The sequence below is a fragment of the Cupressus sempervirens genome, chromosome 8, assembly GCF_028749045.1.
Source record: "Cupressus sempervirens isolate cs-2001-9-10 chromosome 8, ASM2874904v1, whole genome shotgun sequence".
Taxonomy (NCBI): Eukaryota; Viridiplantae; Streptophyta; class Pinopsida; order Cupressales; family Cupressaceae; genus Cupressus; species Cupressus sempervirens.
Genome location: NC_143125.1, coordinates 397,704,909 through 397,731,323, shown reverse-complemented (window position 1 = coordinate 397,731,323; position 26,415 = coordinate 397,704,909). Strand labels below are relative to the sequence as shown.

Below are 26,415 nucleotides of genomic sequence, written 5' to 3'. Positions count from 1 at the left end.
AGTGAGCTTAGGGGCTCATATATTTAAGGAACGTGGAGGCAATATTTGTAAATAGAATAAAGTTAAATTATCAATCTCACAACATTTGTAAGCTTTATGAATATACTTCTTGTCCATGTGTCCAATTGAAACTTTGAGACATATAATTGGTTAGACAGAAAATTTCATATTTAAGTAATCAATGGCTCTAGTTTTCCTCTTTTTGATCACTTCTTAAAAAGCTTTATGTTGTTTATGCCCTTGTTGATTATATTAAAATTTAGACTTTTCTGTTGGATATTGGAAAGCCTCATCAAGATTGTTGATTTACTAACTTGTTGGAGTGACTTAGTAAAGTGTGTAAAAAGTGATTTTACAAGCTGAGTTCATTAGTTGTGCTTTATGACAACTTAGTAATATGATTTTATTGGCTTATACTAATGAAGTGGAGGTGTCTTATGACATGCTTGGGATTTCCTTGAATAAATAGTTACAGTAATAACACAAATGATTGGTATTATTATTTTTTATTCCTTTAGTAATCATTTTTTTGAACAAGATTTTTCATCCTTTAACAGGCTTTTGAGATTGAACAAGTATGTGCTGGTTCAAGAGAGAATTGTTCATCTACGAATACAACCAATGCTGGCCATTGCCAAGGCCTTAGAGATGTGGACAACTTGATGAAGAATGATCAATCCGAGCCAATTCAACAATTTTATGTACCTCAACAATTTCAGTCTTCATCATTTCGTCTCATGCATGTTCAAGGTTTGCCGACATGGGCAAATACAGGATCAGTTACAATTGGTGATGTGATAAAGGTGTTATGTTTTTCTTGATTTTGGTTTTGTTTTCTTGTTTTAAAAATTCTAATTTGAATGATCAGCCAAAAGTGTATGCAATCTCATTCTTATAAATGCAAGCTTTGATTTGATGTTGTTTGCAAATGATAAAAGATTTTAAATTAGGTTGATAATTTGAGACTATTATACATAGTTGTACTACAAAATAAATAAAACATTACACTATGCTATATCGAAAACTTCATCTACTTCTATCCTCCCCTTGAGATTTATTGGTGTGCCTGTGGAGACTTTGACACTAAGAGGATTCAGTACCGTCCTGGGAAGAAGCAAGGGCAGTAGTTATATTACCTTGCTGTAATGTCTGTTCAACTCCTATGCTCTGGCTATAGAAATAACTTTCCTTGCAGAATCCGCTAGATATGTTTTTTAGCTTTCAGATAACCGTCTTAGTGGTGGCTATTTCAAAAATCCTCTTCTTGTGGATCTCACCCAAGGTAATTCATTTGGCCTCATGTATTGTTTTAAGTCAGTGACTAGAAACCTGTCAGTGTTGACATGTACGAATCTCTGCATTCAAAGTTGTAGGTTACTACTTTACACCATTATACTTTTGAAATTCAATGAGTAAAAGATTGACAATCATCCTATTTTCCAAGACAAGGTGACTCAGATCATAGTAGCAGAAATTAGGGAAAAAATAGCTATTTATTGTGACAAATCAGAACCTGAGGAGATAATGATTTTTAAAATGAAAATATCACCCAAAAAGATTTCAGCTTATTTTTCTGATTTAGTTTCAATTTTTGATGATTTATGATTATATGTTATGATATTTTTTGTTTTTAATAACTTAACTAAAACCTGTTAAGTTTGTCATGCCACGCCTTATGTTTGTTCTGTGTCACCTCCGTTGCCCACTGTGCCTGCGATCGTCACGCATCTAGATTATTTATTTCTGTCGGCACCCTTTAACTAATTTTATGGTGCGATGCATTCTTTTCTTCTTGTGCGGTCCGTTCACTGTGTATCAGATGATGGAATTTTTTTTTTTTTGGGTTTGTATTGTATGTCCTTCCCTTCTTCAGCTATAACCTCCTTTGCATCATCTGCTTCTCTGTATTCCTTCGGACACTCATTTTTCTCTTTTTCCTCACCTTTGTCGACCCTTAGCATATTACAACTCGGAAAGAGTTTGTAGTCTTCTATTTGCCAATGGTAAAGGCCATTCACGGAGTCTAGGTCGTTGTCATTCGATCCTTCTAGTGTCAATACTCCTTCGTCGTCTGGTTCCATTCTCCTCTTTCCTTCATCATCATTTCTTTCGTCGTCATTGTCGCCTTCAGCTTCTGAGTCTGATGATGCTGCCTCCTCACCTACCATTTGTGTGTGTAGGTCAATTATGAATCTTTTGCCTCCACGCTCCATTGATAGGGTATTTTGTTTCCAATCATGTTTTACTTTTGCTTGCACCAACCAATTCCGTCCCAAAATAGCATCATATCCTTTTCTTTTCAATGGAATGACTATGAAATCCAATAAAAATGGCTGTGTTCCAATAGTTACCGGTTGCGCCCTTAGGGTTCTCAACGGTTTGATCCCATGCTGGTCCACCGTGAGCAACTGGAATGTAGGTGGCCAAAGCGTCGGCTTTCCCAACTTCTTCCAAGTATCCTTCGGTAAGACATTCACACCGGACCCTCCGTCAACAATTGTGTCTGTTAAAACATTTCCCAAGATCCCCATCTCGACGATCGCCGGATGTCTTCCTGTCGTGAGCTCCAGAAGCATTGGGTCTGTTGCCGTCATTGGACTACTGTCCCTTCCTATGTCCTCTGTTGCTTTCGGAAATGGTGTATGATTCAGAATGGTCGTCCGTAACTGGGGCATTGTGAGGTCACTTATCTTGACCGGTATCTCCGTTTGTAAGATTTGTCATACAATGTTTTGTTTTGCGAAGTTCCTTGCCAAGTTGTCGGTGATGTCCTTCAACTGAGATGTCCTTGCCGATGATGCCTTTACAATTTCCGCCTACACTTCCCCCAATTTTTTTTTCCTACACTAGCAATTTTGCTTGCCTCCGCATAATTGCCAGAACCTCCTCTTCATCCGTGCTGATAGTGATCAAGTTTACTCCAGACTTTGGGCACTTGGCATCTTCATGGTCGCTGGGTCCGCACCATCTGCATAATAATTTCGGTGTGTTTGCCGCTGTACAATCTCGTGCAAAATGACCCCACAAATTACATGCTCGGCATTGAACGATCGGTCGTCCATTTGCATCATACTGGGTTCGACTTCAGCTCCCATTATTATTGTTATTGTTCGCATTGTTGTTATTTTGCCCTCTTTTATTATTCCTGTACCCTCCGGATGTGGCACCTGCGTTATTCGTATTTCCGCTACTGCCCGACGGGGAAGCCTCCTGTGCAAGAAGCACCTGCGGAGATCCTCTTGTCTTCATGTTAAAGGGGCACTCTTTTGTCGAATGGCCCATGATCTGACAAATGTCACAAAATTGGTTCTTTGGACATGATCCTTTAGTATGACCGTTGGTCTTACACTCTGTGCACCACAGCTCACTACCTTTTGGCTCCTTCTGCATGTTTTTAAACTCCATCATGCGGATCATGTCCTTCTGTAGGGCACGAACCTTCTTACTGTTTCCTTCATCGTCGCTGCTATCACCTCTGGCAAGCTCGTCGTCATCCGAATCAGATGAGCTAGTATTCGTCTTCTTCTTTGTCTTCAGCTCACTTTCGAGGTCCAATGCTCTGTTATAAGCTTCCATATATGACGACAGTGGCACAATTTTCATTTTCCTCCGCAACTTCGAGCATAGGCCTTCCACGAACCATCTTTTCTGAAGTCCGTCCGCCGGCTTACTTTCCATTTTGTTTATCAAGTCTTTTAATTTCTTGGTGTAAACGTGGACAGTTTCGTTTTTTCCTTGTTTGGTATTGAAGATCTCTGCTACAATTTCATTATAGTCACGCAACAGTTGAAATTCGGCCAAAAACTCTTTTTTAATGTTATTCCAAATGTCCAGCTTCTGTGGATTTGTACTAGTAAACCAGTCAATTGCCACACCTCGTAGGGTTGCCGGAAATTGCCTCATCCAGTCGTCTTCATCAGTTATCCCATTTGCCCTCCAGATCATTTCACATGTTTTGCAATGTCGAATGGGATCAGTCGTACCATCGCCATTGAACTTCGGCAGTTTCTCTTTCGGTCCCGCCATCACGATTGGTTTCTATAAACAGACGTTGCTCGGTCTTGCAATACTGGCACTGTTTAATCCCACACCAGCGGACTGGTCTCCCACACCAGCAGACTGCACTCCCACACTGGCGGACTGCACTCCCACATCGGCGAACTGTTATCCCACACAGGCGGATTGCACTCCCACACTGGCGGTCTGCACTCCCACACCGACGGACTGCACTCCCACACCAGCAGACTCAACAGCTCCGAACCTTGGTGAAGAAGGGTGTTCTAAAGTTGCCCCCTGCGGAAGTATATCCCGGACGAAGAGTTCACTCCACGCTCTTGCTTCGTCGGCACTTCGAGCTGTGCGAGTCGATGCTCTTCCGTCTGGATTCTCTTCCCTCAGCGAACACAAATTCAAAAACTCTTCCCGTGCTTCTTCCACCAATTCCACCCGCTACCGAGTTTCCTCCAACAAGTCTTCCGTGCTCTAGTTTCCGTCGACAATCTTTTGGAATCTCCTTCGGCGTTCAGCTTGCTATGCCAGAATTAAATTTTCTTGCGTAGTATGAATTCCATCTTTTCCCTTGACCTTATTTCGATCCTTGTTAAGCTGATTTGGCATTAATCTTCATTCCTCCCACCTTCCAGGTTCATAAGGCAACGGCGCCAAATGTTTACCGCATAGGTTAACTAAGAAGTGCACACAGATAATAAACACGAATAGCAGAACTCTTTAGATTATTCGCATATGCAGACATTACATTATGCTTCATAAGATGAATGATGAATTACAATGATCCCAGATGAGATATAAATACTATTCGCCGAACCTTCCTGAAGGAGTCCGTTGGCCACAAACATTATGTCCGCTACAAACTATTTACCCGTCGGCTACAAAAACACCGCCGACAATCACTCCGTCGGCTACAGAAACACCAACGACAATCCAATCGGCAGACACAGTTTCTACCTATGACAAAAGAGATCAGTATTTACAAAAAAATAAAAGACATTCGAAAAAACGACATTACACAAGAAGTATTTATATATTCATCTGTAGGGAGGAATAAGGGGCTAAAAATATGACTTCGTAAATTTAATTTATTTATTATAATTTATTATTTAATGAATAAATAAAAGTCTGTTTTGCTTTTTGTTTATTATTTAATGCATGGAGAATTAAACTGCAAATGATTTGTCCTTTATAATCATTTTTCAAATTCTGTATACAATTTAAATTTAAGATAAGTGGACATGGTCCTTTAGCATCTTGAATATGATCATCATAGATATAGTGAAATATATAATTGTTTCCGTATCTGTGTCCAGTTTGTCTCTCTACCAAAGGAGTTAAAATTCAATCTAGACTAATTTAAGATTGCATATATATTTGATCTATCGCATCTTGATTGTTTAATTGTTGATGGTATAAGTGTGTATATATTTGATCTATCGCATCTTGATTATTTAATTCTTGATGGTATAAGTGCGTAGAATTTTATAAAGTTGTACATGAAAATCTTCATTTTAGTTGACTCTATTGCTCGAATAAGCTAAAGCACTGGTCTTTTATCATTAAAGTATTGGATTTATATTTGAAGTCAAAAAATTTATAACTTCCTTCTTGCAAACCTCAAATCCATTGCTAAAACCTTATACAATTCATTCAATTCAACCACTCAACATTTTGTTTTATTTTGATCAAGTTCAAGGACTTTTCCATCCGAATAACTCTCCAAAGCTTACACTTGCTTTAGAAAAGCTCCGAACCAAGTGATCAGGTTCAGGGAGAAGGTCTACCCACCTAGGTGTAGCGGAGCCTGAAGTGCAGGGGAATCAAGGTGATTCTCATTCGTTGGCCAAAACTGACTGTGGAATCCTATCCGAGAAGTGGTAGGCTCTTGGATTTCCAATCTGTGGTTTTGGGAACCAACATAACCTGCGTCAATAAACATTCTACACCTTCAAACATAAATGAGCAATCTGATATAAAAACCAGCAACACCTGCAAGTTAAAAGTACAGCAGTAACACCACACTCAAATTTGATTTGTGCTCTTCAGCTTGCTTCTCAAACTCTAACCTGCAAAACTCTCCACTTTCTAACTTTGGCTCCCAATTTATAGCGATTTAATAAAGGAAAAACGATTGTCTCTCAAAACCATGAGTTGGAAACTAGCTTAATAATTCCATGCCAAGCTTAGGAGGCTGCCCATATACTTAGATAATTGCATTAATTGGTCCACTTGAACTGCACATGGACACTTCCACCTCAACTAGTCAAATTAGTAACTCCATTACTCTTGTGGGATCCAAAATAGGCATGCATTGCCAAGTGTATTTGGGTGCTCAAATTTGGAGTACTTGAAAGATCATGGATGGAAACTTTCTTTTAAAATCCAAGTTGGTTGCAAAAATGAAGGTTCTTAGGGTATTCCTTGTAGAGATGCCATCAACATGTGTATAACTCCTAAGAAAGCTGATACATTAGGACTTGGCCAAATAATTACTATATATTTAGGCTCTATTACATTATTTCTATACCTAAAACATCACCATCTAAACATCTGTATTAATTATATTTTTAAACTTTTTTTGGTGATGCAAGGTTGCTTTAAATCTTTAGATGCTTCTGCATCATATTTTGGAAGGCATACGCATCTTGAATCAATAAAGATTTGATATGATTATTTTGAAACCTATCGTGTTTCAATAATCCCAAGGCTTCTTTTGTTGCCCTCAAAATAGTATCAACCATTATAAAAATAAAAAATCCTAGTAAATCATATACATGAACATGAATATATAGTAATCTGTTTCACCTGAAAATCAAATAAATGAACATTAATATCTAATGAATGGATAGTTGTTTTGTACAGGGTGATGTGCTTGTGGCTATTCTATCAAACTACATGGTGGACATGGATTGGCTTCTCTCTGGTAAGAGCTAGTATGTTAATTATACTTCCCAAAATTTGTGTTGTGAAAATTTGATGTTTAAGACAATCTCATTTTTTAATAAGTTTCCAAGGAAAAGGGAAATATCAAAAACTGTGAAAGAACATTTTCTTTGTTTTATTCTTAAATTTAAATTTTATAAAATTATATATTGCCTTTCTTGTTAGATGAAATTCTAAGGTTTGGTCTTCCCATCACTTCTCTTTATCTTGGGTAGGTTGAAAAACCTACCCTTTTTCCTTACATTTTGGATTGAGAGGGCAATCGGAAGTGAGATGTACCTTACATTTTGAAAAACCTTACATTTTTCCTATCCAAGTTGTTACTCATAGGTACTGGCATTCCTATATCACAACATGATCCCGCGTTAAGATCTACCAGAACATAGGATAAACTCGGGAGAATAATAAAATTATTCCTTTATCCAAATTGTGACTTAAAGGCATAACAATGTCTACATCGCAATGTGATCTTGAACTCATCTAGATCTGACAGTAGATCTCTATTGTTTAGCACATTATTTAAGAGATCGTCATCTCTCATAATGTCTTTCATACAAGTGTTTATTATCTCAGAGATCGTCACCTCTAAAATAATTAATACAAATGGTGGAGCCCATAACAGTCAATAGCCTTACAATAAAATTATTTTATTCATATTTTAAAGAATACAAATGAATTACAATTCAACCATACCAAGTCTTTTCCTGAAGTGATCTAACTTTACTCGAGAGAGAGGTTTGGTGAGAATATCTATTGTTTGACCTCTAGTGCAAATGTATTCTAATTTTATAGTATTCTTGTCTACCATATCTCTTACATAATGGTAAGGAATTTCGATATCTTTAGACCTATCATGAAAAATTGGTTTCACAGAAAGTTTGATTGAACTCTGATTATCACAATGAATAATCGTAGGATTCATGGCTTGACCAAATAATCCCACAAGTAACTTTCTAAGCCAAACCGCTTCTCGAGAGGCCATCGCTGCTGCAATGTATTTGACTTCTATGGAACTTTGTGCTACTGAAGATTGCTTTCAGCATATCCATGATATCATCGCCAGCCTAAACAGAAACAACATCTTGAAGTGCTTTTCCTATCAGTAACACTTCCAACCCAATCTGAGCTTATGTATCCATGTAGATCTAATTCAACTTTCTCATACTTGAGCCCAAGGTTAAGAGTGCCTTGTAAGTATCTCATGATGTGTTTGACTACAACTACGTGAATCTCCTTTGGCTCACACATAAACTGACTTAATTCATTAACAACATATCAAATGTCAGGTCTTGTATTTACCAAGTACATAAGGGACCCAATCGTCTATTTGTAAAGAGCATAATCTATGGAAGGTGATTTTGCTAGTGCTTCCTTAAGTTTATCTAAATTAGTCTTAGTGGGAGAAGACATAGGCCTGCAGTTCCACATTCTAAATCTCTTCAAGATGTCTAGTGTATACTTTCCTCGATTGAGTATGATGCTGTCAAAATTTTGCCATACTTCCGGTCCTAGGAAGTAATGAAGGAGTCCTAAATCTTTCATCTCAAATTCTTTGATTAGATCTTTCTTGCATTGATCTATGAGATGATCATCACCTGTTATTAGTAAATCATCAAGATATAGTATCAAAATTACCATATCATCTTTATCCCTTTTATAATATAGATTTGGATCAGCTTCATTCTTGAGAATCCTAAGCCGGTGAGATACTTATCAATTCTTTCATACCATGCCCTTGGAGCCTATTTAAGCCCATAGAGAGCTTCTTTGAGCTTGCAAACAAAATTTTTAGGGTTACGAGTTTCAAATCCTTTAAGTTGCTCTAAATATACCTCTTTTGTAATTTTTCCATTTAGAAATGTTGTTTTTATATCCATTTGATGTACTTTCCATCCCTTTGATGCTGCGATAGCTAGGATTGCTCGTATAGAGGTGTATTTGGCAACAAGAGCAAAGGTTTCTTCATAATCAATCCCTTCTTTTTGAGATAATCCCTTGACTACGAATTTGGCTTTATATTTTTCAATGCTACTGTGAACAACATGTTTGATTTTAAATATTCACTTGGAAGAAACAATAGATTTTGCTTCAAGTCTTGGAACAATTTCTCAAACATCATTCTTCATAATGGATTGGTATTCTTCTATCATGGCATCCTTCCAAGTTGTATGTTTAATAGCATTTGAAACATTGGTTGGTTCTAATTTAGATAAAATCATTCATGTTTGCTGCATAACTAGAAAATCTTTTGGGTCATTTGCTTTCTTTGAATGTTCTAGATGGTGTAGCAAAGTCTTGTCCTTCCTCTATTGTCTTAACGGCCCAAAGTGGTCTTTTCTTAGAATTTTAGGTTTCTTCAAGATTGATGTTTTGATTTTCATCTTAAATTTCTTCAATGTTCTCCCTCTGAGACTCAGATTCAGTATTTCATTCAGAACTAGGTAAGGGAGAGGGTTCTTCAGAACTTAGAGCTCTTTTAAATGCTAAATCTTCTTAAAAAATTACATCCTTACTAAGTTCAATATTTTTCTAACCAGGTATGAGTCCTATACGCTTTATATGTTTCACTGTACCCAACAAAAATACCGTTCCTCTCGGAGGGTTCTAACTTAGTTCTCTTTTCTTTTGGAACATGTATATATACTGGACACCAAAAAATCCTAAGATGACTTATATTAGGTTTAACTTTAGTAAAGACTTCTTCAGGAGTTTTATCTCTAAGGTAGGAGTGAAGACTTCTGTTTTGAATATAGATAGTAGTACAAGAGGCTTTTGCTCAAAGATAATATTCTAGATTTTGATCAAATATCATAGCTCTTCCAACTTCCATAATTGTCTTATTCTTCCTTTTTGCTACCCCATTTTGTTATGGGTTATAAGGAACAGTATACTCCCTCTTAATTCCTGTTTCTTTACAAAACTCTTTAAACAAATATGAGGTATATTCCCTTCCATTATCAGTCCTAAGAGTTTTAATTTTATGTCCTGATAAGTTTTCAGTTAAGGCTTTAAATTCTTTAAATTTCTTAAAGATTTCTTCAGATTCTTTACATTTTAAGAAGTAAATCCATGTTTTTCTAGAGAAGTCATCTATAAAAAGTATATAGTACCAAAATCCTCCAAGAGAAGGAACAAACATAGGTCCACATAAATCTAAGGGGATTAATTCCAAAACATGTTAGTTTTTCTAGTGCTATCATGAAATCTACTTTTGGTGTTCTTACCCAGAGCACATCTTTTGCATATGCTTGAGTGATCTTTATTCAACTTAGGTAAACCAGTAACCATCTTCTCCATAGTTGATAAAGTTTTGAAATTTAGATGTACTAACCTTCTGTGCCATATTTCGTTTATATCACCAGCTTCATGAATTAAGGCTTGAATAGTTCGACTAGGTTATGAATTTAATTCATACAAGTACCACTTTGTTTGACCAATCAATTTTGCTTTCTTAAATGAGGAGTTCTTAGCTTAAGTCATTACTTTACCATCCATGAATGGAACATTATGTCCATCATCTTCAAGTGTTGTAACCGAGATTAGATTCCTTTATATTCTTGGTACATAGAGTACTGCTTTGAGAAGAAGAGAACTACCGACTTTAGTTTCAAGGTGCAATTTCCAATTCCTTTAACGGAATGTGCTGAATTATCACCGATGGTGACTTTGCCATTAACTTTTTCTGATATAGAGTCTAGTGCTTCTTTGTATCTTGTAATATGTCAGGATGATCCACTGTCAATCACCCATGCCTTGCTTGATACTTCATTTGATAGTGCCGAATACAATACATGATTCTCAGGAACATAGTTATCTTCTTTTGTAATGTTTGTACAGTTTACTTGCTGTTAGAATTCTTAGGGCAATTAGATCTGTAGTGTCCAATTTTTTCGCATTTGAAGCATTTTACTTTGGATAGATCTTTCTTAGGTTTGTCATTCCTTTGATTAACCTTCTTCTTGAAATGCTTTTTCTTATAGGAATTTGTGTTTAGAACATGAAGTTCTTCGTCTTCTATTTTCAACTTTCCCCCTTTCTTAAGTCTTCTGGATTCTTCTTGAAGACAATCTCCTTTAAGTCTATTGAAGTCAGGAAGATTGTCTCTAGCACTTACTCCTTGTGCAAATATTTCACATGAATTTGGTAATCCATCTATAGCCATCAGTGTTAATTCTTTGTGAGCAATTATGGTTCCTATACTTGCAAGTTCATCTCTTAGATTGACAACCCTTAGGAAGTAAGAATTCATCGATTCTCCCTTTTTTATCTGTATATGATCTAGTTGCCTTTTTAGTGCGAGGACTCTAGCTGCATTGTCAACCTTATATGCATTCAATAATGCATTCATCATATTGAATGTCGTTTGATGTTTCGTTAGCATGGGTACTATTTCATGTTTTACTCCGTCTAATATGATATGCATGGCTTTCCTGTTTCCTTTACTCTAGATAGTTTTATTAGGTTTAGTATCAGGTAGCTTGGATGCTTTATCAACAAACTGTTTCACATCATTTTTTTCAAGAATCATCATGATTCTGAATTTCCAAGCATCGAAATGTTCTTTCCCATCAAACTTGTCCTTGGGTCTAATTGTGTATGCCATTGAAGATAGGAGAATGTTGCTAGATATACTTAGTTTGATTGTTTAATTTGCATAGCCTAGGTTCGACTACGAGGGCTTTGATACTATGTAAAGTTCTGCAAATTCTAAATAATCAGATCTGAGATAATACCTTTATATGCTTGCTGTTCTGATCTTCCTTCTTGTCTGACCTTGAAATGAGATGACAATATTAATTGTCCTTTTGAAATATATATTTATCATAGCAAGTATTCGATTTGTGGCAGACTTGGTGTTCTTTTGTGTGCTCTTTAACTACAACCATACCCTCCTCATATACCATAACCAAAGGGGACATGACCCTATCTAGGTCGACCCACAATGCCTTCTCATAATCGGCGCCTTGAAGGAGATTTAGTTTAACAAACAAACAAAACTAATTTAATTGATGTTCATGCTAACATATAGTCATCACCAAAGATTGCCGATCATGCCTAACCAAGGGGCAATGTATTAATATCTTTCAAAACGGTATTATATGAATGATGAAGGTTGTGCGATCTGCACAGTCAGACCAGTATGAGGATCGAAGTTATAGTTTTAACAGTTTGTGCATTTGGAAGCTGAAACAATCTTAAGTTTTGGTGAAGTATCAATTTATTAATATGACTGGATAAAATTAATTGACCAACCATGAGTGTGAATGTGCATGGTTGTTGTACAGGTTCTGCAGCTAAACAATGAAAATGGTGTCTGTAACAATTTGCTTGTAGTTGTTTGAAAATGTCTAAATTTTATCTGAAAAACTAGACATGATATAATCAAAGTCACAACTGACATTTCTGTTGTCTCTGAGATTCACTTAGTCATGTGGTATTAGAAAGGGATTTGACCTTAAGTTACTTTCCAACATTTATGGAGCCTAAGGATTGCAATTTAGAATCTTCCGGTACAATCCTATGCTTGAATATAGTTAACCTTTTTGATTGCTCTTCACATTACAGTAATACATTCTTTACAATTTACTTGGATTTATTTTGACAGCTTCTCCAATTCTAAGGACAATTCCTCATGTGTTGGTAATACATGGAGAAAGTGGTGGAACATTGGAATATTTGAAGGTATGACTTCAACTGTTATGATGTAAAAGGTATTCAATAATTGGGTTCTCTTCACCACTCTGAATCTTGTATTAGTTATCTTAGTTCATTTTCATGTCTGTCTGATTTTGTTTCCCCCACTTGAAGAAGAAAAAGCCTTCAAATTGGTTATTGTACAAGCCACCTTTGCGCCTTTCTTATGGGACACATCATTCAAAAGCTATGCTGCTAGTGTATAGAACAGGGGTTCGAGTGGTTGTCCACACTGCAAATTTAATATATGTTGACTGGAACAACAAGACTCAAGGTTTGTGGATGCAAGACTTCCCCTTGAAAGAGGAAAAGGATGTGAGGACAACATCACCTTTTGAAAATGACCTTGTTGAATATCTTGAAGCTCTAGAGGTAAGGAAGTATTCATTTTTTAAATCTTTCAGTATTAATAGCTTCGACAACATTTTTTGTATAATTTATTATATAATTAATCAAATATCACTGACTTTAGGTCAAGAAAAAGTGCAACTTATTTGATAACTGCTTTGATCCAACTTTTAGATTACTTTTTCAAACTTCTGTCTGTCTCTTCTTGATTAAAATTCATTAGACTGTTTGATGGTTTGCATTTGTCTTCTGTAGATATTGAAAAATGATATTGCCCGTTTTTTGTTGGTGCAGTTTCTATGAAATTTGTTTTGCGTATAGTTTGTTGAATTTAATTTATGTGACATCTTTCTAAATAGAGACTTGTTGTTGTGTGGACTGACATTTAGCTTTGTTGCACAAGAAGTAGACATCAGATTGATGTTAACTAGTGAGTTATAGTTATATATATATATATATATATATATATATACACATACAGGTTGGTTTTAAGTGTCAATCTGGGGGTGAAATCTTGCGAAAGGCATACTGGCTATGTGCACAGCCACTGTAGGTAGTGAGGTGAGTGTGGATGAAATGCAGCCAGAAAGATGTTTATTAAAATTACTACAAGAACTCTGCTAAACAGATAAAAAATCTACTACAGTAGTCGTCTACAGAAACTGTGTAGGCTGCTAGAGGAGCTACGCAAATTATTGATTATTGCAATTGACATTGAAAATTGAAAATGAAGTTGACAACACAACCAGCAATTTTTTTTCGCTAAATATAACTCATTTTCCTGGTTGCTGTTCATACACTTTTATTACTAATATCATATTTAAAAGAAAAATAAAATGATGTCACTGCATTTCATCAGAGGGAGCCCTCTTCTTCCATGCGGCAGCTGGAAATGCTTATTGTATTGTTTATAGCACCACAAAATCTTGCTGATACAAAAAAAATATAAACCTCTGTTCTATACTACTATAATTTCTATGCTATTACATCTCCGCAATATCCTTTACTAGACATTATTACTGTGCTATTTACCAGTCTTATTTCACTGCCCCACTCCCTAAATTGTTACTGTATTTCTACATTGTATTTTAGACTCTCATTTCTGACACTCATTACATTAGTAAATTCTCCATGCTCTCTCATGCCTTCTCTTCATATATTTCTGCAATATTTTCCACCCATCTCATGGCATGGTTTAAACTTTATGCTGATTTAATAACCCATGTCCTGCAACATATAAGCCAAGATAATAGGGAGTGATTTAACAAACAATTTTATTTAGATCATGGTTTCTTATTTTAACCTGTGGCCATACAATGAAATAGAATACATAACAAAATAACATGCAGTAACCATAGGATATATAAAATATCCAGCAATTATTAATCAACTTGAATCTATTTGTTGGCAAGTGCAAGTAAGAATTCAGGAAATTTGTTCTCTTCTCCAGTAGCTTGCTGGAAATTATTTTCTGACTTAAACTGATAATGCTTGTTAGTAAATTCAATCTTTTTTATATTTTACCCCAAAATGATATTTTAGTTTATATTTATTCATAATAAACGAAAGATGGTAAAAATAGATAATATGGAATGAAAATGGATTATGAATGTGGATATTAAGACTTATTGAACAAGGCTAAAACATTAAATAAAATTGGATGTAAATGGCTCTCATCAACAATTGGGTGGGATAAATTACCCACACCATCCAACTTACATAATTAATAAACAAACATCATGGTAAAAATAATACAAATTGGATAAAATGGAGTCTTCTATTTTTGTTACATTATGATGTAGAGTGTCGGACCACAACTATTTTCTCCCGGTTCTATTCCCTACATCTAGGCACCCTTGCATGCACTCCAAGTTATATGGGGGATACAATAAATAGATTTATGAGAGGTCTTGGATGCTTGGTGCTATGCTTAGGGAACAATGTTGTTTGGACAACTCATACAATCAGAAGTAAAATAACATGGCTAGCATAGCTCATACATCATGGTTTTCTTATATTATATTATCTTAAATTTAATGACAAATTCACACACACTATATCTGCTTCTTGAATTAGACGAATTTTTCTTCCTTGATAACTACATGGGTTGTTATGGAAGTTATTTGAAGAAGTGAAAGTTTGCATGAGATGTAAAGGGATCTATACTAGGTGGAGATATAGGAATTGTGCTAGTGTGTGAGAAGTTGAGTCATAGTGTTCAGAAGTTTGAGGGGGTAAAGTTAAACTATCCTTCAAGCTTTTTCTGTTCCCACCTCAAACATAATGCTTGTGGCACTTAGCATTTCGAATCAGTTACTGTCACCTACCATTACACATCTCTATACGTATGAGAAATATTTATTCCTTATATTACAATTTTTTGTGAATTAAGTAATTGCTTTTTTAAGTAGAATAAAATAGGAATAAATAATAGTCTAAATGTGGTTTTCTTCGGTTGCTTTTGTTTAGTCATTTTTGTGTTCTTTGAAGGGTTTAAAAGGAAACAACTTTGATAGTTTATGTCAAGGGGAAGAGTAACAGAGTAATCTTTTGTGGAGATTATAACATCTTGGAGAGGTAATTTACTAATTTCAGGTGAGTAAGCTATGGATTCTTCGGCTTTCAGCATCATTGAGGGTACTTCACAAGATGACTAGTAAATAGTAAATAGTGAGCTTATTATTTACAAAGGCAGATTATATTTGATATCCGCTCTATAATTTATGGTGATAGCTATGATATCTTTTCATGATACTCTTATGGCTTGTCACCTGGGTTTTTCAAGACATAGATGCAAATCAAGGAGAGGTTTACACAGAATGGACTTAAGAATGAAGCTCTATTAAGTATGTCTAGGAGTCTCCCAAATGTCAGTAAAACAAAAATGAACATACTTTTCTTCCTGATTCATTGCAGCCCCTACAAATTTCCAGTAAACAATGGGAAATTATATTGATGGATCTTGTAATGTTCCCAACTCAGGGCATTAAGAATACGATTATAATATTTTTTAGTTTAAGATTGAAATTTATTTATATAAATCCAATACAAACAACAGAAGATAAAAAACTATGTTCCCCCAAGTTTCCGGTATGGGACGGCGGGGGATGGCGGGATGGGTTTCTGGGACGATAGATTTTTTTGGCGATTTTGGGGACGGGGGGGACGGCAAACGGGGACAGCTATATATATATATATAGGAAAATTTTAAAATATACATTGAAATTTGTAAACATACATGTCATTCATATGAAACTAAGTACAAAGCATGTCATTTAAACATAATATAACCATAACATACAAAATTTGAATGCCATCTATGAAATAATATCTGATTTTACTATTTAACTACCCAATTGTCAAAATGCATATTAATACAATATCAGAGAACATTGAACAATGAACATTAAGTTATTAACAATTGTCAATATCATAAAACTCATAATGATAACCATGATAAATCTGAAAATCAAAATCAAAATATGCCCAAAGCTATAGGCCCAAAGGGTAGAGGGCTGCCATAAAGTAATAAGTATCATATTATCAATGTATCATAATTATGTTCATGTTCAACACAAAAAGCAAAACATAGAAAATGAAGCAGATTGCTGCTCCTATTCTGCCTCTACTGCCATGGCATCAAAATTAGAGTCCTCCTCACTGTCATCCTCCACAGGAAGCGTAGTCTCATCTAATGGAACCCCAACCAGTCCTGGTGCTGTGTCATCCTCATCTATCTGGGCCACATCCTCAGGCTCAACATCCCATCGCAAAGCTGGTGTCTGCCTATACTCTGGAGTCTGACGATCGGCAAGTCGAAGAGCATGATGCACTATCACTAGCCTTTCCGCTCTTTTAGAGGTAAGTCTTCCTCTTGATAGAGTGGATATATGAATATGTGGACCAATTCCTCTCTGCAGCTGAGGAACTAGTAACCTGTGAAAGGAGGCGACTGGCAAGTATCTTTAACTCAGGTGTATCTCTCCCATGCCAGGTCCACCATCCAATAGGATCCCTCTGTGCCAAAACAACTCTATCCAACCTTGCTTGTGGCTTACCCAAGTTTGAGCCACAAAGGTTGGTGAAGTCAAGGAATTGTGCAAGAAGAGTAGAGGCATCTTGAGCTGAATACATCTTATCAATTGCTCTTGTGAAGCCATCCAAAACCTCAGGATCATCACATGGGAGGCCCCTTCCACCCAACTGTGCATACCATTTGGGATTTAGAGCAAAGGCTTCCATATGAAGCGGGGTATTCATTATGTTCCACCTCCGCATCACAATAGGCCTAATATGCTCCTCATAAAAGCCCAATGTAGGATCCTTTGCCACAACAATTCTCTTCATCTTACCCAACATGCTGTCAATAGTCTCATAGATCTCTCCCAAACTAGGACCATCAGTATCAGCATATCTAATGATATCAACAATAGGTGCTATGACAGAGCAAATATATCTGCAAGATTAAGATGCCAACAAAAATAAAAATCAGAATTAGAATTTTAAGAATTTTAAGACTATTAGTAGGAAAATCAGCAAGCAAAAGACTAATAGTAAATTTAAAAATCAACAACTTACTTCATTGTGGACCACCAACTCTCATCAAGGATCCTTTGCCTCATCGCTTTTCCTTCAGAGGACTTAGAATGAGACCATCGTCCCCACTCTGGATTCACCACCATCAATTGAAGGGCCTCATACACCTCAATCATCCTCTCCATCAAGATGAAATATGTGCAATACCTATAGCAATAATTAAAAATTAAAAATTTAAACTTAAACATTAATGATTAAAATTTAAAACAAAATGCATCACATGTAGGTAAACTTATAAATAATTTTTTTTAATAACTAAAGTTAAAATAAACTAAAAGTAAACTATAATTATAATTGACATACCTTGTCTCGGCTGGTTTGAGGAACTCCTTAGAGAAGGACCTGAATAGAGCAAGTGAAGTGTGGTGGTTGCAAATAAACATTTGCACTTCTCTAGCTTCTAGCACCACTTGTTTCACCCATTCAATCTTCCCTATGTCATTTAATGCATTGTTCAAGGAATGAACACAACAAGGGGTCCAATATATGTGCCTATAAGCACCCTCTATCATCAAACCAGCTGATTTGCACACAGGTGCAGAATCTGTGATAACCTGTACAACATTAGAGGGCCCAATCTCCTCTATGGCATCTCACAAAATGGTGAACTGGAAATCTGCATCCTTCTTCTTTCCTGAGCAATCTATGGCTCTCAAAAAATAAGAGCTAGCAGGGGATGTGACAATGATATTGATGAGTGGGCGATGTCTAACATCGGTCCACCCATCCATCACAACAGAGCAACCCGTCCTAACCCAAGTGCGTCTCATATCCTCAAATAACAAAGCAACCTTTGAGTACTCTTCATCTAGGATAGTGGTTCGTAGCTTATGCTCATCGGGGGGTACAAATGATGAATTCATGCTCAAAATATCTTTCACCATTTGTTTATAGTAAGTGGAACGGGCTGCATTATATGGGATACCATTAACAACACAGATTCTATCAATGGATGCCTCACACTTCTCCTTTGCCTGTGCATTGAACATACTTTCCACCGAGCCCTTCTCACCACTACTTATCTTTCTCTTCCCTCTAGACCCACTAGGTCTGCCACTAGTACCAATGGCGGATGAAATATGCCTAGATGATTGTGAGGGAATAGATGGTGATGTCATTGTCAAATTTTGTCCCTCCATTTCAGCCTCTAAGTGCAATCTTTGACATTCTAATTTTTATTCATCGGTTAGGTTAGGACAAGCTTTGACTCCTTGGCATGAAACACCTAAAAAATATGACTTCACTCTTGTATAGCTACCCCTAAAATCATCAAGACAAACATGGCAATCCCAAATCCTAGTCCCTCCCGAATTCCTTTTATCTTTTGGCTGAGGTGTGACATATTGGAGAAGAGGTTTTTTCCTATTGAAAGGACCCTTTGCAAAATTCTTTATAATGGCGGAAGGGCATTTAAACAAATCAGCTTTAGGATTGGGTTTTTGACTAGTGTCACTACTAGCAACATCAACCCCTACATTTTCTTCTTCACTACTACTACTCGTACTCCCACTGCTGCTCATTGTGTTTAAATATGCAATTGAATAGATATATGAGCTGAAACAATGAAAAAATAAAAAAAAATCAGATTTTGCAAGCTGCAAATTTATTAAAAAATTGATAGATGAAAGCACAAAGAGTTTTATACTTGGTGGACAAAATAGAAGATCAAACCCTTGGTCAAGCTCTTGGAAGCAAAAATATTACCTCCTCTACTTGCAAAATGAAAACTTCAGCTGGCTGCAACATAAAATGAAAACCAAACAATTGTTAAAACAACTTAAATGTGTGGTGTTATATACATTTTAGGGTTTTAGGAGGAGTGGGGCCCACTAGCTGACCAAGGAGGAGGAATTAAATTTTTTTTAATGGTGTTTTTAAAAAAGTTTTGAGCATACAAAAAAGGGGAACGGCCGGCCATACCCGGTACGGTCGGGGGATGGCTAGACGTCCCCTTTCCATACCGAGTACGGCGGGACGTCCCCTTTTGGTCCCCCCCCGTCCCCAAGTTTCCGAAACGTCCCCTAAAAAAAGGGGACATTTGGGGACGGCTGGGGGACGTCCCATACCCATCCCCCAGTCCTCGGGACGTCCTCGTCCCTGAAACATCAGGTTTTAGGCCAGGTACGCGTCCCCGGGGAACATAGATAAAAAACGATATCATGAAGTATTGATACAATCATATAGCACTATGAAGGGTATCTACTCTTCAGTCATAAATTATATGAAAGTCACAAGATGGAATCTGAGTTGGAGATGAGGTAGTTATGTGGTTAAATAGTGTCAACCAATATCGGTCGATGCAGATTCTACTTTTAATACACGACATATGGTGAGGTGGCAACGATAACATGGTCATTAAGTATGAGTTACATGATTAAAAGAAATATTGACTCATCAATTAGTCCGTTGATGGTAGTGGTGACCACAAACAAATTGGTGTTGATTAGTGATCCATGTTGGCAATATAGACCAACCAAATAGAAAGACAAACATGTAATTACTATACTAATGGCTAATGAGAATCTATTACTATGATGTAGGGTAATGATATGACTGGCATTGGTTATGGTCTAAGAGCAGTAGTAGCATGAAGACTAGGAACAAGCCGATGAATAATAGTGATTCCCATACAATTTCTATCAATCTAATTGATAGTTAATTGATCCAATAAGGATATTGATCATGATTAAGGGATATGTCTTAAAGACGTGATCAAGTTTGATAATTAAATCCATTAGTGAAGAAGAGTCGCTATAATTAAGAACCAATTATGAAGAAGACATGTCACTTGAAGTTTAAGAGACACAACCCTTCGTTGGGGAGGATATATTGATTGATTGAGGACAATCAATTATAGACATGAATTGAATTATTGGAGAATATATTGTATCCTTTGTGGATTGCTCTGGTTAGAGCTTTATTGCCTTTGGCAATCATCAGTGGAAGTGCATAAAGATCAGTCAGAGACAGCATCATACTTGAAGCATATTTATATTGATATATCAGAGACGCCTTTCACATTGTTCAGAGCATAATAATATTGATACATCAGATACAGCCTGTTACAATATACAGTGTATATCATTATTGTTGTCACAAGACAGCCTGCATACTCGCATGTTATCAATTGTATATCAGAGACAACAATACCAGGTGACTGAAATTACTATCAGTTGAGCATATAATTATCTGCATATCAGACACAACCATCATATATTGCTGATAGTATTGTTATACAACCATTATCATTCTATAGCAGCTATATATTTGGAATTAAGCATCATATAAAATATCAGTCTTTATCATTTGTGACAGCATATGCATTTGGATTGAGCATCATACAATAGAATTTATTTATTAGCAATTATTGTATATTCCTTTGATTGCCAAATTACAAGTAGTATCTCAGTTTATAGAAAAAGGGACATTACAGATGATAGGGTTGCAGGAAGGATTGCATCTATATTTTGGTTGATATGTTAATCAAATTTGCCTATTTCTTTGCTATTTCATGTAATATCCCTTTTTATTTCTGATGGCTAAAGGGGGGGTAAAAAGAATTAAAATTAATTATTTAATATTAGTACCTAAAAATCTAATTAAATAGTAATGTTATTAGTAATTGATTAAAGTGACTTCACTCAAAAGGATTCATTCAAATCATTAATAAATATCGATGTAGGAACTGAAGAAACTGAAAATAATAATAATAGAAGCAACTTTGGGAACTGCTGAAAGGTATGAAATGATTTAATAATTTCTCTTTTGCGAAGATTTGAGTCTATTGTAGGGTTTAAATCCTGGGAATCACCAATTTTAGCAATGTGAGATCTCTATCCTCGGTGGTCTTGGAAAAATGACAAAGATTCGTCAGTTAGATTTACAGTTTGGGTTGCAAATTTTTTTTTTTATAATCAGGATAAAGTAGTTTTGGATTTCTATGTTACTCAAAGATTATTTTTCAGAAATAAGAATTAAATAATCAAATATTTGTGTTTCATGAAAATAATTTCATGAAGATACCATAACCTTGGCATTGAATTATTTTTTTGCATTGTAAACATGAGATGTTTAGATGCTGGTGTGAGGATTACTAAATCATCCTTTGGTCGAAGTAAGATTCAAGTTTGAAGATTATGACTATAATAACCCAGTGGGATATTTACCCAAAATTCACTCAAAATAATTTTCAGAAAAACCACATACATATTTTGCAAATTGAACAAGCAGATTAAACCAGCAATGAACCAGAATACTCAGTTTTAATAGGACTTCAAAATTGTCATTGTGTTATAAATCAACAATACAACAACCAAAAAGCATAAAATCCAATCTTAAAAATAGTGTGTTACAGTCGGATTGGAGAGAAACAACAACATGCACCTATAATCTCAAATGTGAATTCTGATATGAATCCACCACATATGATGAAACGGGGCTACATCCAATCCACCAAGAAATCTTGAAGGTTTTCCGTCCTTAGGCTCTAGCAAAGAAAGCTAGAAGCTTTCCAGTGTTCTCCAAGGAGAAAAGAGAAATTGAATCTCAAATCCAAGCATAGCTGAAAATGAATGAGACTCCCGTTTTTAATTCTCAAAAGTGACATGGTTAGCCCACTTCTCTATCTTTATGTCGTTTCCTTCTTTGTCACCGTTAGCCCACTTAATAATATCAACTTGACCCATTTTATAACTTTTTCATTAAGCTTTGTTAGGCCAAAATTAATATTTTATGAATTTGACTTAATAATTTCTAATGTTCCAAAAAGGGGACATTACAAATCCTCCCTCCTCGAGATAGCTTGCTCTCAAGCAATCACAAGTCCATAATTCAATACCAAGGTCCCATGTCTATTTGCAAGCCACTCCACAGCTGGTACTAGTAACTATATAATCAAAATATGCCAAACTGCGGAACCAACAATAAGGATGCAACTAGTCTACCACTATGATTCTTGGATCCCAAATAAAAACCTGTGATGTCCGTGATAGCACCCACTAACTCCTGTAATACTTGTGCCCATGAAGAGGATACTATTTGTGAAATTACCTCATAAACCATAGCACCTTGTTGGAAGTCGTAGAGTACTCCAAAAGTAGATGCACAAGAATTAACATCTCAAAAGAGAGTGACTCAGAAAGCCATTCTGTCTCGCCTCCCTCAATTGTATAAGGACACACACCACGCCAAGTATCCAAATTTTGCGCATAAGAGGAATCCATCAAAATCAAAACATATCCAAGAAGATCATCAGACTCCAGTAGCATGACTTTGACCTCATCTTCACCATACCAAGATTGGTGAAGCCCATCAATGGAACCCAACCAAGCTATACTACTAACTCTGTCAATACTCAGGTCTCAAAGGAAATTGCTCTCACATGCATCATCTATAAGGAAGTACAAATCATTGAACGAATTTGCAATCTCACAACTACATTAGACCTCTGTAAGACCTCTATGAATGTGCTGACTCTACATGTAACCCAATTGGTAGCAATTGATACCATAACCATCTTGTAAACTTGTATTCACATGACACTCCTATGACATAGAAGTAAGCAAGACACTTGGATACATATCACTATAGTGAAAAACTGGTTGGTGCCCCTATAAGTTATCTCCCATTGCCGCTTGATTCAAATGCGTGTAGCCTCTAATACCATCTCTAGAAGATTGCAGACCTTCATCCCATAATGGATGATACAATCTTTGAGTCAACGCATAATTGTGCCTTATCAAATCCTCGATGTGTGGATCAGACAAATTGTATAGTCACAAAAAATAACTCCAACCTTTGTTAATGACTTATCATACAATACAATTTGTCCGCTGCAAGTGGATGAGTAAAAGTCTTTGCACTATCATCATTGACAATCTCCTTAATGGTCATTTCTGAACATTGGTCTCAATTAGAGCATGCCAAGCCTAATTTCCAAGTTAAATAAGCAATCTGATTTTCAGCTTCACGAAATGCCACTAAAGTAGCCTCAAGGGTGTCCTTGTCATTTGTGAGCTCATATGTGCATATGTCTACTTCTGCTTCTTCCTCAGTGCTTCTGAGTAAATTTGTGCAAGGTCAAAGATGTCATCACAATCTGAAAGGTGCAGGTAATCTGATTCTCATCCCTTCCTTAATTACCTACAAACGTGACAACTCCTCTTGGAATCCTTTTTCTTTGCTCTCTAATTGTTCCCTCCAAAATTGTTTTTTAACCATCTCATAAATGTTATCAAAATTTGACAGAGCTGAAATAATCTTATGTTCTATTACTTTCATTTGACTCTCCAAATAAGGTGAACTAGTAGGTTCATGAGATGAGTCAAATGTGTATGAGGTGGGAGAAAGTCTTTTAACATACATATCCATATCACCAATGCCATCATTTACACTCAATTGTAAAAAAAAGAAAAAAGGGAACATCGCATTCAGAAATAAATGCATCACAAGGAGAATCCATACCAAATGTAGAGATCTGCAAGTCTGAATCAAAATCAGCATCAACACTCACAAAAGATGTTGATTCCTTTTCATTGATTAATTAGACAATCTCCTCCAAAGATTTACCAATATGCTTATCAAGAGCACTAGTGTCTCCAGCCCTGCAAGAGACCTGTACCTCCATACTACCAATCAATAAACCTCTACCATGTTTAACATCTCCTACATGATCGTGAGAAGGTATGGTAGTTGGTTGGTCTTCTTTTCCAAGATCACCGGTAGGCTGATTATTGTCTTTCTTATACAAATATATGTACTTATATTTCGTAAGGAGATAAGTGTTGAAATCATAATATTTCATTTTTGCCATATTTGTCTAGTTTTGTAGCTTTGGACGAAAGTGATCATAACCCATGAAGGGTAATTTTTTTTGAATCTGTGGAGGAAATTTTTTGTACTCATCATATATGGTCATTATTTCAGTCCTCATATCAGGTTGGAAATTTTGGGCTAATTGTTGTTGCAATTTAACAATGTCTTTCTTGATTTTTCGTAGCCATATATTTTCCCCATTTGCAATTTTGTTGACTCCAATTGAAATGAAAGATACCTGATTGTATTGCAACTTATGATCAGAATATGATCGAATGAACAAAGTGTGCAAATGCCCCTCACTAGTTCTAGCTAGGAAACTTAATGGCATTTTTGCTAATTCAAGACATGGGCATAACATCAAATACTTAGCTGAAGTTCGCTACTCCCATCACAGAACAGTAGCTGACAACACCTGCCGATTAATTCATGACTCCCCTAAATGGCTCCCATAGGGATCAAGTTTTCACAAATAACAACAATTTGATAACCTTACAACTTACCAACGCCCAAATGAAGCCTAAAAATTTAGGAGTGAAATGTTTGTTGGTAACATACGAGATTGTTGGACTGCAAATTTAGTCACAGTTACTACTGCTAATGTATCTTATGATAACCAGTTAGTGAATCTTACACTGAAAGGATCTGACAATGAATTTGGTTCCAATTTTATGCACGTCACTAATTCAACTACAAGACTTTCTATCAAACTGTTCTGCAACTTTATGATGTCTTCTATTCTTTAATAGTTTTTTGTTTCTTTGCATAGGGTTTTATAGTTGTTGGAGGTTTATTTTACATGAATATTGAAGATGTGGCAAGCTAACAGACACAACAAAACCATTGTGCTTCTTCCCTACTATAGATAAATAAACTAGTCTTAGTTTTCCATTCTACTTGAATTAGAAGTGGTGACCAAGCTATGAGCATTTCAAGAAACACCTTGAAGAATGACTGTATAATATAATTTTACAAACAGATGTTAAGTAGAATTTCGGCCTGTCAAATCTGTAGATGTAGTTTATACACACCCATTCACCAATATTTAATCAACTAGTAATAGACGATTTCTAATAAAAGCTTCACAGTTTACTCTTGCTCAAACCAACTTTCATGCTTGCAGATATAATGTATGATACTGAAATCTGACTAGATTGAAATAAGACAATCTATAGGTTGAAAAGTCTATCCAAATAGCACTAAAGATATTGTTAAATTGAACAACTATACCCAGAAAGGTATGGTTGCTTTACACAATGCATCTGAAGAAACACTGGGGATACTATGCCAACAATGATGTGATCCCAGATAGTTAGTTTTCCATGTGCAAACTGCTTTCTATGTTGAGGCAAAAATGTTTTCACTCTCAATTCTTAGCATATGTATATTGAGTTCTAAATAAATATATCGAATATATTTATGACTCCCGCTGAGGATAACAGCATAAATAATAAAGTTTTTTATTTTCCCTCACATACAAACACAACCCACTGCGGGTATTAACAAAAACAATAGCAATGCCTTATTTAAAAGTTGAAACTTAATCAAAGTCACTTCGTCAATTATTTCGCCAAATATTCAAATCACCATTCAACTGCCCAACCTCATATTTGAAACTACTTTGACCTAGTCTTACACGTAGGAAGCATGCCAAACTTGTTTCCTTGTAACGCTTGGGCAAGAATTAGACAAAATAGTGCAATTGGATTATTAGTCCTTATTCCAAATGATTTTCTGCTGCTCAAGCAAGAATAGTAACCCAAGAGCTGTGCAAATGTATCAATGGATCGATGCCTGCAATATTCCCTTAGAATAATTTGCCAAAATAATACAAAGTCCAGCCTTAAATACCCTGTGCACACGACTCTGCAAATTTCCACACTAAATTGTATGCTGTCTGAGATTCTCAATGTCCCAAAACTGTTCCAAGACCCGATATATGAATGGATGTTGTCGACAGATGATTCAAAGATTGCCAACAACTCCAAAATGAACAGTTTAATTGGTTTT

At 35.9% G+C, this 26,415-nt stretch overlaps 1 protein-coding gene across 3 annotated transcripts in view; it reads left to right on the top strand.

The window, feature by feature from the left end:
• Positions 1-26,415, top strand: part of TDP1 (tyrosyl-DNA phosphodiesterase-like protein) — a 374,303-nt gene that overhangs the window by 82,381 nt on the left and 265,507 nt on the right. The window contains exons 4-7 of one of the 3 annotated variants that reach the window (XM_089797893.1): positions 558-803; positions 6,874-6,934; positions 12,560-12,636; positions 12,766-13,020. In XM_089797893.1, coding sequence (XP_089654019.1) covers positions 558-803; positions 6,874-6,934; positions 12,560-12,636; positions 12,766-13,020 — 639 coding nt within the window. Of the gene's footprint in view, positions 1-557; positions 804-6,873; positions 6,935-12,559; positions 12,637-12,762; positions 13,021-26,415 lie in introns of all 3 variants that reach the window. The other 2 variants (XM_089797892.1, XM_089797894.1) reach the window with 2 other exon arrangements.